The sequence below is a fragment of the Acanthisitta chloris genome, unplaced genomic scaffold, assembly GCF_000695815.1.
Source record: "Acanthisitta chloris isolate BGI_N310 unplaced genomic scaffold, ASM69581v1 scaffold17455, whole genome shotgun sequence".
NCBI classification, from domain to species: Eukaryota; Metazoa; Chordata; class Aves; order Passeriformes; family Acanthisittidae; genus Acanthisitta; species Acanthisitta chloris.
Window position 1 is genome coordinate 87,166 of NW_008673407.1, and position 17,466 is coordinate 104,631.

At 39.5% G+C, this 17,466-nt stretch overlaps 1 protein-coding gene across 1 annotated transcript in view; it reads left to right on the forward strand.

Annotated features, from left to right (window-relative positions):
- LOC103802483 (thrombospondin type-1 domain-containing protein 7B-like) overlaps positions 1-17,466 on the forward strand; it is a gene marked incomplete at both ends in the record, with an annotated part of 77,789 nt that overhangs the window by 52,894 nt on the left and 7,429 nt on the right. Inside the window, 2 exons of the mRNA XM_009074963.1 lie at positions 12,175-12,366; positions 15,403-15,637. Coding sequence (XP_009073211.1) covers positions 12,175-12,366; positions 15,403-15,637 — 427 coding nt within the window. The remainder of the gene's footprint in view (positions 1-12,174; positions 12,367-15,402; positions 15,638-17,466) is intronic.

Below are 17,466 nucleotides of genomic sequence, written 5' to 3' on the forward strand. Positions count from 1 at the left end.
TTGGTGGATCATTTTGCTGCCTGTGGTAGTCAAGCTGGCATGGTGTGTCTGTCTCCAGGAGGATGGAGGTGATGGACCCCATTGCTTTGGAAGCCCTTTGGACCATTTCTGTAAGTGTGTCGTCAGGTGCCCAAGTGTTTGGTCCTGCAGGTGTTCTGCAAACTGGCTGTGGTGGGAGATCTGCTCCTATGGGTTTAGGAGCTGTCAAACACGTGGCCGTGTTTCCAGGGAAGCAAAATGCAATTCCTCTGAGTCTCAGCCATGTAATTACAGCAGTAATAATAGCTATCATTTTTGATGCCTCAGTGCCAAACATAAAGGTTGTTGTTTCTGTTAATGTTTTTAGAGGACTCTGTTCTGCTGCTTTTCCCCTATTTGTGCCTTATCTGTGATTGAACAATTACCAGAAATGTGATGAGGACATGGTATGCAGAAAGTCATCCCCTTGTCTCTTTTCCCAATGACTCTGAGGTGTGTGTGAGCGGCTGTTATCTCAGCTGCTAATCAATGAAGCTGGAGCTAATGTGCGAAGTGACCTTTGCGAAGAGAGAAAGGAGGTTGTGCCAATATTGTACTTGCAGTTTGAGTCAACTTTTGCACTTTCTCATGTACTTGACTGCATGAGCTGCTCCCTTACTGACTTGTATTGCAATATCAGTTGCTATTCTATCCACCAACTTAAGGGATGCCCAGAATTTCTGTTGTAAGTTAGTCATGATGTTTTCCTTAGATGGGTATCATTTGTTGTACTGATGACCCCTGATCTTCCCAGTCTAAATTCTTTCTGTGCTTTCACCTGTTATTGCTTCATTTAGTTCGAAGCGATCCTGTGTATCTGTACACTTCCCAGTTTCAGAGAATCACAGAGTTTAGGGGTTGGAATGGACCTTACATCTAGTCCCAACCCCCTGCCCTGGGCACGGACAGCTCTCACTAGATCAGGTTGCTCAAGGCTCATCCAGCCTGGCCTTGAACACCACCAGGGTTGGGGCAGCCACCATGTCCCTGGGCAACCTGTGCCAGTGTCTCACCACCCTCACAGTAAAAAACTTATTTTTTGCATCCAATCTAGACTTTCCCTCCTTCAGCTTGAAGCCATTACCCCTTGTCCTATCATTGCAGTTCCTAACCCAGAGTCCTTCTCTGGCTCCTTGTAGCCCCTTCAGATATTGAAAAGTTGCTCTGAGGTCTCCATGCAGTCTTCTTTTCTCCAGGCTGAACAGCCCCAAGTCCCTCAGCCTGTCCTCATAGAGGAGATGCTCCTGTCCTCTTAACAACTTTGTGATCTCCTCTGGACTTGCTCCAGCAGTTCCATGTTTGGGGAAGTCAGTGGAATTAGACCCAGTCTGCAGCAGCCTGTGAGTGAGCAAAGGTTATTCTCTAGTATTTCCCATCTCTAAATTTTTATAGTGCTTAGGAGACTGATGGATGGAGTGCTCAATTATTTAAGATCTATCAGGTTTTTGCTTGCAACACCTAAACAAACACTAATATTACCTACTTTTTTTCTGAATATCTAAAATATAATTCTGCTACATTAATTTACAAATTTATAAGAAGCATATACTGTTGCTTAACCAGCCCTTTTAATGAAATGGGTTTTGAATTGGAATTTTAAGTATGCATGAAGACAGTAAGATACCATTTGCACTGTTAGGATTTCAATAATGTATGGAATTAGCTGAGCTTTATTATATTTCTGTGCCTGCATGCCCTCCATAGAGTAAAAGTTGTAATAAATATAAGTTCAAAGGTAAAATTTTATTGCTGTGCATGAGAGGAGAAAAAATAAATTAGAGTAATGTAATCATGCTCATATATGTTGTGAATTTTGAACAGTGTCTATTAGAAAGTTTGTCAAAATGTGCTTAGCTTTGAAAATACAGATTAACACTGAAGGTTTTAATATTGTTCTTCCTTATGTACCTATTCTTTGCAAATATAAGTGTAAAATATCTCCTGCCAAAAGCAATTGTCATAAAATGACACTTTCCTATTTTAATAGCTGAATAATCAGAACAGAAATATTTTCTAAGTTGCAGAGAGGTTATTGCTTTTTTCACACAAAGAAATTTAGTGGTAGAAAACCAGATTTTATCCAGATATTCTCTCGTTTCTGTGTTTCTGTTCTTATATGTGAAAAGCATGTCCAAATGTCTCCTGACAGCCTCGACACTGCAGGCTGTTTAAAAAGGGGGTGAGGTGCATTCATTTGATTTCATTTACTGATTCTGTGTTTTCCTTTAATCTAGTAGCAAAGTTAAAGTAGTAGCTCTCCAACAGGAGCTGGAAAATCTGTTAGGGAATGACTGGTTGGTATCTCTCTGGGTCCTTTGGGATTTTTTCTTCCTACTTTGGAGCAAATAAGGACTGGGACAGTGAGGGAGGGCAGCTGCTGGTGCAGGGACTTGGAACTTGGCAAACTTCATTTGTCTGAGCTCCTACCACAGCCCATGGTCCCAGCTTCAGCCTCTCTGAGAAAGCCCCAGCTTGGTGAAACTTTGGATTCAAAGATAATTCCTTCTCCTGTGTTTTCCCCACTTTCCATCCCTTTACTTTGTCCTCTGACATCTTCCTCTCTTGTCTTTGTGAGGCCAGGGCATACCATAAGGACACTACCAATGCATGGACAATGGCCTTTCTTGGAAGGATTTAATACAAGTCTTCACGTTTTAGCTTCACCACTTAATTTGGGAAACAACAGCAGCTGCAGTGTGTACACACCACACCCTATTTTGGTTATGAGATAGCTGCAGACTTGTTTAATGACAGCAGTCCAGCTCAGGATGTGCCAGAGCCTGCCCACAGCTGCTGTGACCCAGACCATTTGTATGTTTGAACTCTGAAAGGATCCTGTGGTGGAGGGTCAGTGGTACCCACTGAGCAGAGATTTCTTGGGGCCATGGTGTTGGTGTTCTGGTGGCAGCACCCTGTTTCCCAGGTTGGGATTGTAGCACCAGCCAGCACTGTGAGGAGGCTTCATCTTGCTGTATAAATGCCTATACTTGGCATTCCCCCTGTACTCGGCATTGATGAGGCCACAGCTTGGGTATTGTGCTCAGGTTTGGGCCCCTCACTTTAAAAAGGACATTGAGTGCTGGAATGACTCCAGCCGAGGGCAACGAGGCTCATAGAAGGTGTAGAACACGTGTCGTATGAAGAACAGCTGAAGGAATTGGGTTTGTTTAGGCTTGAGAAGAGGGGTGACCTTATCACTCTCTACAACTACCTGAAAGGTGTTGTAGAGAGGTGGGGAATGGTCTCTCCTGCCATGGCTGCAGGGAGAGGACTAGAGGGAATGGCCATAAGCTGAGACAGCAGAGATTCAGATTAGATGTTAGGAAATTTTTTTCCCTGTTAGGCTGTTCAGGCACTGGAATAGGTTGTCCAGAGAGGTGGTGGAGTCACCATCCCTGGAAGTGTTTAAGAGGCACCTGGACCTGGTGCTGGAAGATAAGGTTTAAGGGTTACAGTGGAGTGACAGGTTAATGGTTGGACTCAATGTTCTTAAAGGTTTCTTCCAACCCTGATGGTTCTATGAAAGAGCCAAGCAGCAGCGTCTCCATTAGCAGCCTAGAGACAGAGTGAGCATTTTCATGGGAAATAGTTTCATCAGCCAAGCTAAAAAGGAATTGGAGTGTGCTGCCTTACCTGGGCTAGTAACATTGAGAGCAAACTGCAGGCAAAGTTGTGTCTCAAGGCTTCTAAAGAATAATACACTTTTAAAAAATAAAATGCTCTATCAGATATATTATTTGTCACCTTTTAATTAATGTATCTTAACTATCAGCTCACATGCTGCTTGCTGGGAGAGTTTTCCTTCTAGAAACCCTCATTAGAAATGATACTTCCCCCCCAGCAAAACATGTAGTCAGAGATGCCATCTTTTACATTTTTAAATGTTTTTGAGACAATTTGAACTCTGAATAATTGGGAAAAATGCTGATTTTTATTTTTTATTTCCAAAACAGCTGTCACCTTTAAATCTACATAACATTCCTGGCAGCAGAAAATAAAAGGAAACTTTTTAAAGTAAACCTGTTTCTAAACAAACCATTTTAGGTCATTCTAAGTGATTCCTGACTTTACATTTTCCTCTTGGTGCCATTGTAGCTGAGTTGTAAGCAGGATGAGGCTGCTGTTCCAATATAATCAGTGAACCAGTTCTAGAGGGTGGAGCAGTTTAGAGACCAAATGCAGTTTAAATGGCACTTGAGGAATGATGCACTACTGACTGAAAATGCAGGCATGGTTATTGATGATGTAATTAAAGTTCCACCTCATGAGCAAAGTGGAAACACACAGAAAATATTGTTAATATTGTGTTTCCTACATTTGATTTATCCCCATTTTAAGTACTAAATGATCTATGCAAAATACAGTGGAAATTAAACGCTCTTTCTAAAATTCACAGCTTTATTATGTAAAAATGGTTCAAGCAGAGGTCAGGGTACATTAGCCAGAAGTAACTTAACCCAGCTGACAAATGTCTTATGCACTTTAGATGCATAGTTGATACTTGGCTAAAGCTGCATGTTGACTGGGGAGTTTTCCTCAATAACTGAAGGTCATGGCTTGCTATTTGTATTGCTTTGGTCAAGAACACATCTCAGACATTCATCTGGACTCTTGACTGATGATCATCTATGCTACGGGGTACATTTTCTTCTTTATTGCAATATTTTAAAGCTCTGTTCTGAGTTTTGTGAATCAATTAGAGATAGAATTGAAAAAGATAGTAGTAATAATAAAAATAAAAAATAGCCTAGTATTTGGTGTGAACATTTCCTGATGGACTGTGGGAGCTCTCAGAGTTGCTTTATGGGATTAGGCCAGACTCTGCAGCTGAACTAGAACACATTTTTGTGTTAACTGCTTCTAAATGAGCTCTTAGTTTTAAGTAGTTGGCATAAATCTAATTTTAATTTACTGTTTCCATTTTCTTTTGCATTGATCCTCTTTCTGTAGAGTTTCAATTGCAGACTTGGAGAAAGATGTTTTTTAAAGAGCCCAGATGGTATTTCCAATTATTTATTACCATTAGCATCCAAGACTTTTGCCAATTTAGATCAACCTCATCTGCTGCACTATTGTTTACAATTTTTCAGTGTCCTGTGTTAATACAAACTCACTTTTGGGGTGATTTCTGGGGCTAGAAGAGAAAAAGAGTCAGCTATTCCCAATATATGGCAAATTGGTAGGTTTATTTTGGGAATATTTCTTGGATAAGAGTCAGTCATAGGCTTTTGATGGCTATGAGCAAGCCAGCAAGGCATGTCATTATTAAGAGGAGCATAATCTGAACAAAAATCATCATAATCAAACCAGTAGGTATAAAAGCATTTCACTTTTCATGTAAGAAGACACAACTTTTCTTTTTGGGGTCACTTATTGTGTGAGAGCACAATTAGTTTGCCACTTGTGATAAATCCCTTATAATTTTCTTTTGAGTTTTGAGAGTGAAGCTGATACTTTAAGTCTTCAAAAATGAAATGTTTGGGAATTTACAGCTGTGAGACATTGGGAATAAAATTCCACCTTACTTTTTTCTAAAATGCCTGAATTCTTCCACTAAAATTATTCTCCCCCACTGCAAAAATATGTAAGACAAAGACTATATATGCTATTGGAATAAACAACTCTACTAATACTTTTTTCTTAAAATTTTGGAAATATATGTGTATTTTATGATATTTTAATATGTTTGACTTATTTCTGTGATTGGTTTCGACAGTATTTTGTGTTGATTAGCATTTGGAACAAAGCAGTACAGAGAGGGAAATAGAGGGACACCTGTTTCAATTATACCATAGCAGCAATTTCAACAATAAATCTTAATTGCAATCAGTCTTGATCAACCCACCTGTGTAGATTCCCTCATTTACAAGGAGGAGGGATAATGGAGAAAAAAGTGCAAAGAAAGAGAAGAAAAAAGCCCTCAGAACACTAATGTGGATTATGTTGAGTTCCTATACTTTATGTTTTCAGATTGCTGCACTATGTTAATTATCAGGAACAGCAGCCTGAATTTCCGTGCTCTTCTCTGGGGATACAGTGAACCCATGTTTACTTGCAGCTGCCACGTGAGCAATGTCTCTTTAATTCAGGAGGGATTGTGCAAACAGCCACAAGGTAGAACTAATTCTGCTTCTGTGCCTAAGCTCAGCAGGTGAATGTGCAGCAAATTCCCTTAAATGACAACTTGTCTTTCTGTGTGGGATAGGAAGCACATGAAATCAATCTCCTATGTAGGTAACCTCATGCAGGTGTCTTAGTTTTTTTAACCTTGAGCATGGTAGCTGCTGTGCAATACTCTGTGGAGGTGTACTGGGATGTTCTCTGCAGGCTTGGCAGCTGCTTGCTGACTTGCCTCCCCTGTGCTGTGCTTTCTTGCCTCTCCCTTGGGGTCACAAATCAATTTTCTTCTGTGCATTTACATAAAGAGAGAAAACAATTGTGGGTAAGCAGTCTAAATTGAAGTAGAGGATGTATAGGAAAGTAAAACAAATACCAATTTTTTTTCCATACTCGTCATCAACTTTTTCTCATATCTTCTGTAATGATCACGTGGACATAGGTAAGGGACAGGATTGTGGCCAGTGATGCAGGGATTTGGGCAAGACTTTTGATTTTTATGTGGATTTCTTAACATATTTCCAGACATACATTTCTTTTCCATATTTATTCTCATTGACTCTGTTCATTCTTGTATTTTTAGTCTTACTTTCCTTTTTCCTCATTCTCCTGAGTTGTTGTTCCTTTTGTCTTCATTGTGCATTATGTGGTTAAAAATATTTTCTCCTAAATCTAATGTATTATCTTCGTAGTTGCATTTTAACCAAGTCTTTTGACTGAACGCTTTAATGATTTTCTCCAAACCTTAATGATTTTCTCATCTATTTTCTTTCTTTTTTTTTTATTCTCTGAGAATGTCCTGGTTTTATTAGTGTTTGTTTCCTCTTGTCTGTTGTGAATGGCTTGTTCTATTTCACGGCTTCACCTTCTTTCACGCTCTTGACCTCCATTCGTCTTCATTGCTTTCGCATTCCTCTTCCCCTCCATGGGGCTCTGAGAGCAGTGATGGACCACTGCAATTAAATTTATTCCATACACCACTGCTCTCCCTGACAAACTGACACTGCTCTTCTCCGATGTTCTTACCTGTTGACTGGCATTAAGAAAAGTCAACCTGGAGCCAGAGATTTCAGCCAAGTGTGACATTCTCCTGCCAGAGACAACTGAACGTGTCATGCCATGGGTGCTTTAAGATATCTCTAAAGCTGGTTGTGCAACATGGGAAGAAAATGTCTATGATGCTGTGATGAGATGAAGATATTCAAGATGTTTATAACAAATTTCTCCTGTTGTCATTTGATTTTTACTGCGTTTAAATGTAACATTTCTGTTAGCTGATGAGATGCCCAGGCCAGGATATTGCCAGCAGACAGCTTTCTCTGAACACAGTTGCTGTGAGAAGGCTGGCATACAGTCAATAGGAATTCCTCTGAATTTACTGCTGTCTGTTGATATCTTATTCTGTTACAGGCAAGTATTTAATCAAAGTTTATTGTCATTCTTTTCTGAGATTTAAGTGGGACATAAAATTTTACGATACGCATAGTATTTTAGATGACAGCTTCATTATTTCCACTGAATAATTTGAAGTGCTACAAGGAGAAATATTGATGGCAAACTGGTAATTGTCATTAAATATGCAGCATTTTTGCAAGAGTCATTTGCGCAAAAAAATAAATTTTCTAAACTTCTATGTAGCAATGCAGAACAGTCTGAAATGCACTTCCTTCTTCAGCCCTTCCCAATCATGGAGGCTACTTGAGGCTTTCATACACATGTGCCAAACTTCAAATCCTCAAAGTAATTTTGCAAGTTTTCCTGTTAAAATTGAGCATGGTGTAGTGGTGAATGTCAAAAAGAGAACACTTGGTTTGTTATTGAGTTGATCTTTTGATTACTGCTGCCTGATGGGATTTGTATTTTTGCTGCCTTAGTTGTGTCCTGTCCAGTGGACATTCCCTTTTTCCTGAGCTAGGAGAGATGTCTTTGGCAGGAGTAATTAAAAATTATGTCACAAGAGATGAGTACAACAGGTCACTGGAAAGAATGAGACTAATGCACCAGAGCTGCAAGGCAGTGTGTAAAACAGACAGATGCAGTTTAATGTTGGACTGATTCCAAAGGAAACATTCCTGTTGGTTCAGTGCCTCACCATGGAGTGCATTATTCAGGACCATGGGAGTGGCTTCTCCTTCTGAATCTGAAAAAGCAATGAAAAAAACTTAAGTTAGTGGGGAAGAAAAAAAAAGCTCTTTAGTTCAAGGAGGGGTTTAGGTCATTCCTTGTTTTATTTCCCTTGTTGGGAAGAATTTAGTTTGCTTTTAGATGAATAAGAAATCATTCCCCTCAGAATGGTACTTCTCCATGTAGCTTTTCTGTTGCCTTGTTAAAGAATTCAAATGAGGGACTGGTACATTAAGCAGTGATCAACTTTGTTAGCAAATATATTAGCAAAAATGCCATGGTTGTCTTCTCTTTTGTAATTACTGCACCCTGACTTCGGAAGAAAATGGATTAAATCTTTCCTATAAAATACTATCTGGTGAGTATATCTTGGGTATTTAGCCTTATAATCACTAAACTATTCAAGTACAGGGCAATCAATTTAAAAAATGCCATTAGAGTTGGTCAGGATGCTTGCAATAAAACATTTTGAATAGGAAACCGTAACATTTTTCTGAACTACAACTTCTTTTGGCAAAGCATGCATTCAGCAAGGCTGAGGCCAATCTGTGCTGAAGTCATGAAATAAAGAGCATGTGAGAGGGATCACTTTGGCTCCTGGGATGTTGAGGGTGCTGTTTCAACTCTTACACCCCAAGCAGATCAGAAGTTGGATGTTGTGAGTTGTGTTTCACAGGTGATGGCATGTACTTATGCTCTCAGGATGATCTGCTCCATGACCTTCCCTGATACTGAGTCAGGCTGCAGGTCTGAAGTTCCCTGGATTCTTCTTCCAGTCTTTCTTGTAGCTGAGTGTCAAATTTGCCAACCTCCAGATGCCTGGGACCTCCCCACTTAGCCAGGACTTCTGGTAAATGATGAAGAGTGGCATGATGAGCCCTTCTGCCAGCACTCTCAGTACCTTTAGGTCGATCCTCTCTGGCCCCATAGAATAGACTTGTGCATGTAAGGATTATAGAAAGATCTAGAAAGATTATTGAGCATATCTGAGATAAGTATTGCACATTCAGGGTACTGGGTGGACAGTTTGGAAGCTTTGGAGAATTTAATATGCCCTGTAAATCTGTGACGATGCATAAAGCACATTTGAGCTCTATCCTGTACTAGTATTTTTCATGGAAAATGAAGGATTATTACCTCCCTTTGTAGTATACAGTAGTTTTCTGAGAATTCTCTGCCAGGCTGCTGGTACAGAAGAACATTCCCTTTCTGCAGTAATAGAAGGCAGTAATTAAACCTGAACACAGCGAATAGAGCTATAAAGTAAATCAAAGTGAGTGTTGAATTGTACCTTCATGCACCTGGTGGTAAACTCTTTATAACAAAACTCAAAGCTTCCTTTCTGTGCTGAGGAACTGTGAATTGCAGCCTCTGTTTGCAGCGTTGCTGTTGCTGTCACCTGCTGTAAATCCAGCGTGAAAAGAAATCATGGAGTGAGGAAGTTGAAAGTGTGTTTTGCTCCTTTGTCTCCTTTCCCCACAGGATGGTCACTCCAGAATATGTGGTACCTGAGCTCATGGGTGGAGAAAGTCCCGCCAAAGGGGACCCAAGTGTGTTAAGCCATCCTCTTAGTACAGTGGCTCAAGCTTTGGAAAGTCATATTGAATCAGTGGAAAGGCTCTCCTGGGTTTCAACCAGTGGGTTTTTCTCTGATGTTTGCTTCTGTAGCACAGTTTGATTAGTGGAAAAATTGGGCTAAATTCAGAATTTGGTGGACACTATGGCTCTCTCTTGTCTATATGTAATGGAGATAACCTGTGGTATGGATGGAGGGGTTGGGGCAAGCCTGCAGGACCAATGTCCCATCTCATTCCTTCTGCCTCTGAAGCCTGTTGCTGGCTGTCCAGATGCTCCCCTGTCAGTGTCAGTGGTGGGAGAGATGTTTCACCCTACTTCACCAAAGCATATAATCTCTTGATGCTCCTGTACCACTGACTCCTAAACTCACACCTGCCCAGGACACCCTCCTGTTATCTGTTGCCGTACAGACAAACTGTCAAAATGTTAGCAGGGATTTTGACACTAAAGTGACTTGGGGAGGAAGCTGGAATAAAGCTTACAGGTTTATTTGGTGTTTTTACATTGTGGGTTTTTTTTCTGAAGGTAGTTCTCAGCATTATGTGAGCATCCAAAGCAGCAGTGGTGATAGGGGCTAGGCAAAGAGAATCTGGGACTGAGTTTAGTTTGCAGGGATGTTCTCTGTGTGTAGGGAGTGTAGTGCAAAGGCTGAGCACATTAAGCCTTTCTGGGTGAGCATAGGTGTGTACAAAGTAAAGGGAGTATAAAAATAAAGTATTTTTAACCATATCATGCAGTCTGATTGCCTGCTGGATCTGCTGTTCCTTCTCATAATACGCTTGAAAAGTTTTATTTGTGCCTCGAGAGCGATGAGCCTGTCTTCATTTAGGGATGCAACTGCAGCTAATACCACTGTGATATTGACAGCTTTATGTGCTCACAGCCTGCCTCTCTTATTTACTCACTTGTATATGTGGGGCCTTGCAAAAGCAGCACAGTTTTCTACCCTCCCAGTTATAATTGCATCCTGGGCAGCCTTGTTACGGAGCTGTTCCTAGAGTGTGAGGTGAAAGAGGCAGTTGTTGCCAATATAAATTTTAATTTTTTGTTTCTTACGTATAATTGAGCCTGGATAGTCATTTTGGTTTTTTCCTAGGTTCATAATTAAAGAAATCTCAAAGTATAGCTTTGTAACTATTATAAGGGCAAATGTATAATTGAGCCTGGATAATAATTTTGGTTTTTTTTCCTAGGTTTATAATTAAAGAAATCTCAAAGGATAGCTTTGTAACTATTATAAGGGCAAAGGAAGAGGTAGTGTTCGGTGTGACCTTGTTGTTTATAAACAGGTAGAGTTAAGCTTCCAGAAATTTCAGGTATGTAGTTGAAAATTGATGAGGATCCAGATAAACTAAGCAATAAAACAGTGTAACGAAGCCAGTGGTATCTGCTCATTGCTCACAATGTATTTGTAAGACATTAGGCGTAATTCAGTACTAAAAGGGTTATGTTCTATGAACTTCTAGGAGTTGTGATGTCCTTGCAATTCTATGTAATTACTAACATTTGTGGACATTTTCTTTCTAATTTTAAAAAGAAACAAATAGATTGTATTTTGGTTTTTGAAACCAATAGTTCTTTATGCTGTATTCCACATGCCATTCCTCATGTGCTTTCTTTTGCTGCTCTTCTGACAGTGGTTCTTTTGGTTGGTAGGTTTTTCCCCACCAGTCTCTAGTGCTCTACCTTCTTGTTAGAGGGGTTTGGAAAGATGCTTCTCATCAGGAGAGGTGCTTTGGTCCAGGCCCCTTGGGTCATCTCCAACAGAAAGTATTTTTCCCTTGGATGGGGCTGGTCCAACAGATTTTGGACCTCCTAGTTTTTGGGTGAGAAGCAAGAGTCAGAAAGAAGAGTGGTTTTATTTTGGTGAGGTTGCAGGGGAAGGGCCAAGACATCTGTCAGATCATACATACAGGCAAAAGAAATCCGACTTGGGGAATCTGCACGATTTGTATTGTGGAAATAAGTTCTGTAGGTAGAGATTGCTAGAAAATATGGGGCAATTATCAACAGTTCTGTTGATAGTTGGTATTACATCTTCCTACTGATTGAATTATCTCATCCCTTGTGCTTGCCTGCTTCATGAAGTGGACTGCAGCCAAGATGTCATGCACCAAACTTGAAACATATTTTCTTCTTTGCTTCTCTGAAGAAATATTTAAGTTAATTGCTCACGTATTAGTCTTTCAAGCCTGAAGCCTAACCACATGCTCTTTTGTAGTATATTCCTTCATGGGCAGGTGAAGTCTGACATAAAGTTAGTCTGTTTGATGCAGACCATAGTTACTGAACCAAGCTGTGCCTCCCTCCATGTCTGTCTTGTTTCATTTGCTCCAGGTGAAGAAGTGCCACATCACCTCTGCTCAGAGCTTCCCCGTCCTGAAGTTGTGGCTTGTGAAATCCCTTGTGCCATGGATTGTGTCATCAGCGAGTGGTCCTCGTGGTCTCCATGTTCCCACTCATGCTCCAGTAAAAATGCAGAGGGCAGTCAAAGCAGGACTAGGTCCATCTTGGCCCTTCCAGCTGAGGGTGAGTGGGAGATGTTTTTGAATTAGTCACTGTTTGTTCCTTTAATATGTTGTCTTGCATTCCTCAACCAAACTGTGTTCAGAGCTAATCCCAGTACTGCAGCAATGAGCAATAGCATTTCATGCCTGTCTGTGCATCAGGCCCAGGCACTAAGAGATCTTTATGGGCTTGAGTTAATGCAGGTGTCAGTTAGAGAAATTCTGTCACAGTTAAAAATTATTTACTTCAGCCTCTGAATTACTGTCTATTAAGGGCCAGTCTGGGTGTGAATTTGCTTCAGGAGAGCTGAATCCTATACCAATAAAATTACTGCATGACAGAGACTCATCATGTGAGTGTCTTTATATAGGAACGTGTTACTGACGATTTAGAGAAGAACAGTGAGCTGTAAAAATTGGGGAGACAGAAAAGGACCTGTTTATTTTATTTTATTAATGCAGACCTAGAATGTGTTGACCTTCTTGTTTTTCTAAGTAAGTAAATAGCTCTTGATGAGTATATGTGATTTCCTCTGGATCTTCATGGACACATCATTTATCTGGTTATTTACATATCAGCATCAAACTGTTATTTATACAATTTCATATTAGAAGTGTAGTCTTCTAACTACAGTTATGGTAGCTAATTTATGTGCTGGTTTATTGCTCAGAATTTGAAAGGTCTTGAGTCAAGTGCATAAAAATTCATAAAACATGAACAGGTCCAACAGTCTAAAGCCTTGTTGACACAAAATACCTGCTATTGCCAAAACTATGTGCAGTTAATGCAGCAGCAAAACACTTTTAGATGCAAATCTAGTCTAGGACAAGCTCTGTTAAGTGCTATTTTGTAAATTATCATTAAAGCCACCCACTGTTTCTAGGGCAATGTAAGGACTTGATCTTGCAAACCCTTACTCATGCAAAAGGTCTGTATTCACATAAACATCCTTATAAACACTTGTGAAGAAAATTGAGACTCTTCAGGATGAAAATAACTGTTAATTGAATGATAATAACTACTACTAAAAAAGTCTAGGAGCTAGAGGATAATTAAAATGAAAAATATTGTTGGCTTTCTATTTTCCATGGAAATAACGAAATGCAAATAACAGATAAACATAGAATTATGAAGGTGAAGTTTTGAAGTGATTTCTGGAAGTACATAAGCACAATCGCCTCAGCCTGAAAGACACTAAACTAAAAATGGTATATTTTGAACTGAATACTGTAAGTTTCTCGGAAAGGAATCCTTAGCTAATAAAATCAAACACCCCAACGTTTTTTATGCATCTTCAGCAATGGGTGTAATGGTTTGCTATGGAGAATCTCACATTTGTATACAGATGGTAATGGAAATTTTGAAGAGTGGAAGTAGATTTAATACCATTATCACTGCAATACTAAGTCACTGTTAAGTTGTTTGCTTTCTCTGCCTCTTTCTTACTCAGCTTTCCTTGTACGAATGTTGTCAATGAGCTGGAGAGTGACCAGGCTCTTGGGCTTTTTCTAAACAGCACCTCCTGCTTGCAGTGTTGCAGGCAAACTGCTAGGTTAGATGGACCATGTGGTATTTATTATCTTAAGCTAGAACTGCCTCGTTACTACTCTCCTTTGTTTAAGAGACTTTCCTTAACATTGGTATTTTTGAAAAATGGTACGTTAATTTTTCCCTGGGAAGTTCAAAATTTGAGGCGGTTATTTTCTTTTGATTTTTTTTTTTCAAATGGACCAGACAACTTGCCATTTGCTTGTTACAATTATTTATTTTTTTAACATGTGCTCAAACATGCGAGAACAAAAACTGGTCTTCATTTTTTTTCTGCCAAGTCAAAATCTTCAGGAAATGAATTACCTGGGGCATTCTCTACTCCATCATCCTATTAAACATTTCTGAGACTGAACACTATGTGGAACAGTCCATTTTCATGAAAAGATGAAGGTTAATGTGACATGATTATCCAAATCAGTGTGTTAGGTAATTTCTCTCTTTTTCTTTTCTCCCTGCTATTCATTGTGGCCAGTTGGGGTCATACCTCATTTGAGGAGGCTCAGTCCTGCAAGGCAATAGACATCCCTTTGAGGAGTGGAATACCTTCATCTCCTGTTGATTTTCGTAGGCTGTAAAGGTGCTCTGAAGCTCGTGGTATCTGCCCCCAACACTCCAGTTCTTTCAAAACCTGCAGCACTTTGGCTGTGTCACAAGTTGCCAGATTTTCCCTCCTGGATGAGAATGATTTTGATTTTAGTAATTTTTACTTCTTTCTTCCTAAAATGAGAACACTTACTTTTAAATTTCACTGCATTGCTCCTTGGCTTTTGAGCTATGAACATCTGCTGCTTTCATGGGATAAATTCAGGCTGCTGGCTAGAGTGTCATGCTTTGGGGAGGCTGTTCAAACTCCTGTACTTTGTGGATTTATCACCAGTTGCTGACAAAGTGCAGCAGCTTAGCAAAATCTTTGGACACCAGTTTGAAGGATGGTGTTTCAGAACGTAAAGGCTTTATGCTCAAGACCTGTCTTTCAAGTTTCCCCCCTTGATTTGCAGATTTGGTATCATTTGATGCATTCCTCTATCATTACAGTTCAGCATCCTCTACCAGCTCAAATCTTTAAGGCAACGCGTGAATAGAGTCCAAATACGAGAAAGAGATGTTCCTCCTTGGGAAATTAGCAAGGAGAATGAGCATAAAAATAATGCTTAATTTGTCTTTAAACCTAATTGCATGTTTGCTGAGTGATACTGGCATTTAAATGGAATTAACTTGGCTGTGTGTAGGAGTTATCAATAAGGTAACTCAGAAATATACTTTGCCTATTTCTGTTTCCATTATGCATTGGAACACAATTTTATGCAAGGCTAGTTTAATGGGGAAACAATATTTTAGAAGGTTGTTATTGCAGCCATAAAGGTCAACAGCTTTATTTATTTATTTTCTTAATGGGGAAAAAAAGACAAGATATTATGCAAACCTGACATTCTTTTTTACTTTTCCATGTCTTCCTTTTGCCATATGCCAGAAGATAAAATAGGGTGTTCTCTTGACCCTTTCCAGGTGGAAAAGCTTGTCCCCCTGACCGAGCCCTGCAGGAACACCGTGCCTGTAATGATCACCCATGTGTGCATTTCTTCTGGGAAACATCTCCCTGGAGCTCTTGCTCTGAAGATGTGCTGGTGACTGCACTCAATGCCACCATCAGCTGGAGTGGAGAAGCCACTTGTGGAGTGGGAATACAGACAAGGAAGGTCTTCTGCATGAAGAGCAGTTCTGGGCAGGTCACACCTAAGAGGTATTCAAAGAAAAGTTATTAGTGATTGTTTATACAACACATGAAGGTGTTTGCAGCTAGTGTGTGGGATCTGCAGCCTTGGATTTCATTTCAGGACTAATTCTCCAGGTACTATTCTGTCACTACTGTGAAAGGAGTACTAATATGTAGCAAAACTAAATAGCTAGCCCATTTTTAATCTTTCATGTAAATCCAAGCAAAATGCATACTTTTAGTGGTGGAGATTTTTTTTTTGCTGTAGCACCTCTGTTATTCTAATTTACAGTTTGCTGCAAATATTTTTCCTGAAGGACAGGTGTGAGGAAAATATAAAGTACATCTGAGTATACAATGTTCATCAATACATTATTAACAGTGCTCTAATAAAACAGAAGAAGTAAATAGATTTTTGAGCATTATATTTACATTCCAATAAGGCAGAACCATATGTGTGATCTGTATAGTTCAGTTGATTTACACAGCTTCTCTAATGTGATAGCAACACGATGAAATTATGTATTCTGCAGTACAAATATCCTGAATTTTGCATTGCTTTGCTAAATGGGAAAAATAAGCAGCACAGATGTTTTCCTTAATACCAAAAAATCAAGAAGTTGCTAATTATTTTTGCACCATTAATGAGTCTAGAGACTTACAACCGAGTTTCTTATTGTAGCTCTCCAAAAAATCCTGTTCGTGTAAGCAAACTGTGTTGATTTCAGTAAAGTTAATTAAAATTCTTGAGGTTAATGAGATTAATTAAATAAAAGGAAAGAAATCTAGTATTCATTTGTCTCGAATCTGTTGATATGCTCTAACTTTCTCTAATTAAACATATTGTTTATAGAGCTATATAGTGTCTAAGGTAGTTGTTTGCTCCCTCTGCTTATGAGATGGTGTAAGGGGAAATGGAACCAAAGGGGGTAAGTAAATACTTAAGTGAAGTATGTGAAGGTAAAATGGTTTTAATGGTGGAAAGGTTTTGCCAAAACCAGAGATTTCTGTACTGGAGAGTGCAGGAAGTGTCTCTTAGTGTGGTGTTGTAGCTTCAGTGCTGCAGAATTCCTTGTGTAATTATAGGATGGTTTGGGTTGGAAGGGACCTTAAGGATCATCTAGTTCCAACCACCAATGGAAGTGGTTGGATCAAAAAGGGCTGCAGAATCCTTAAAAGAACTTAGTGAAACTATTTCTTTTGCTGCTGCATTGTATAATGTTCTTATGGTGATAGAAACCTTAGACTTTAAGAAGTTTTTAGGAAGATAGTTCTAAGTGAAGGAATAAGATCTACGTGTTTCAGAATTAAGTATTACCCCATTTCTACCCAGGAGAGTCTGGAGCAGTGCTGGGTGGTGGGCAGCCCTTCTCACCACAGGCACCAGATGGGACTGGGTTGTATTTTGTGTTTGAATTGGTGGAAACTGGCCAGAAGTATTGTTTGGTTTAGAACTGCTAGAGTGAAAATCTGTCATTAATGTGGCTTCAGAAATGGGATACAATACGTAAATAAATAACTTCCCTGTATTGGCACACTATATTTTTTTTATTGTGCATTTTTGCTGCTTTTGTTAAAGAAATTACACCTCGAAGTATCTTAGAACTATCTCAGTAGCAGAATCATGACTTCCGGATTTATTTTGTTTCCTAGTAGGGATTAGTGGCATGTTCCTCTTTCAAATGGGACCATTTTGGGCTGCATGCATTGTTAAGTGTTTTTCAGTGATCTTTTTACTAGAAATTAATAAAAAATAGTGTAATTCCCTTGCTGTTCCTGTTCTTGTTCAAATACCTGTGGGTACTTGATATGCAAGATCTGCCTGATCCCAGAAAATTGTCCTTTTTCCGCTCTTC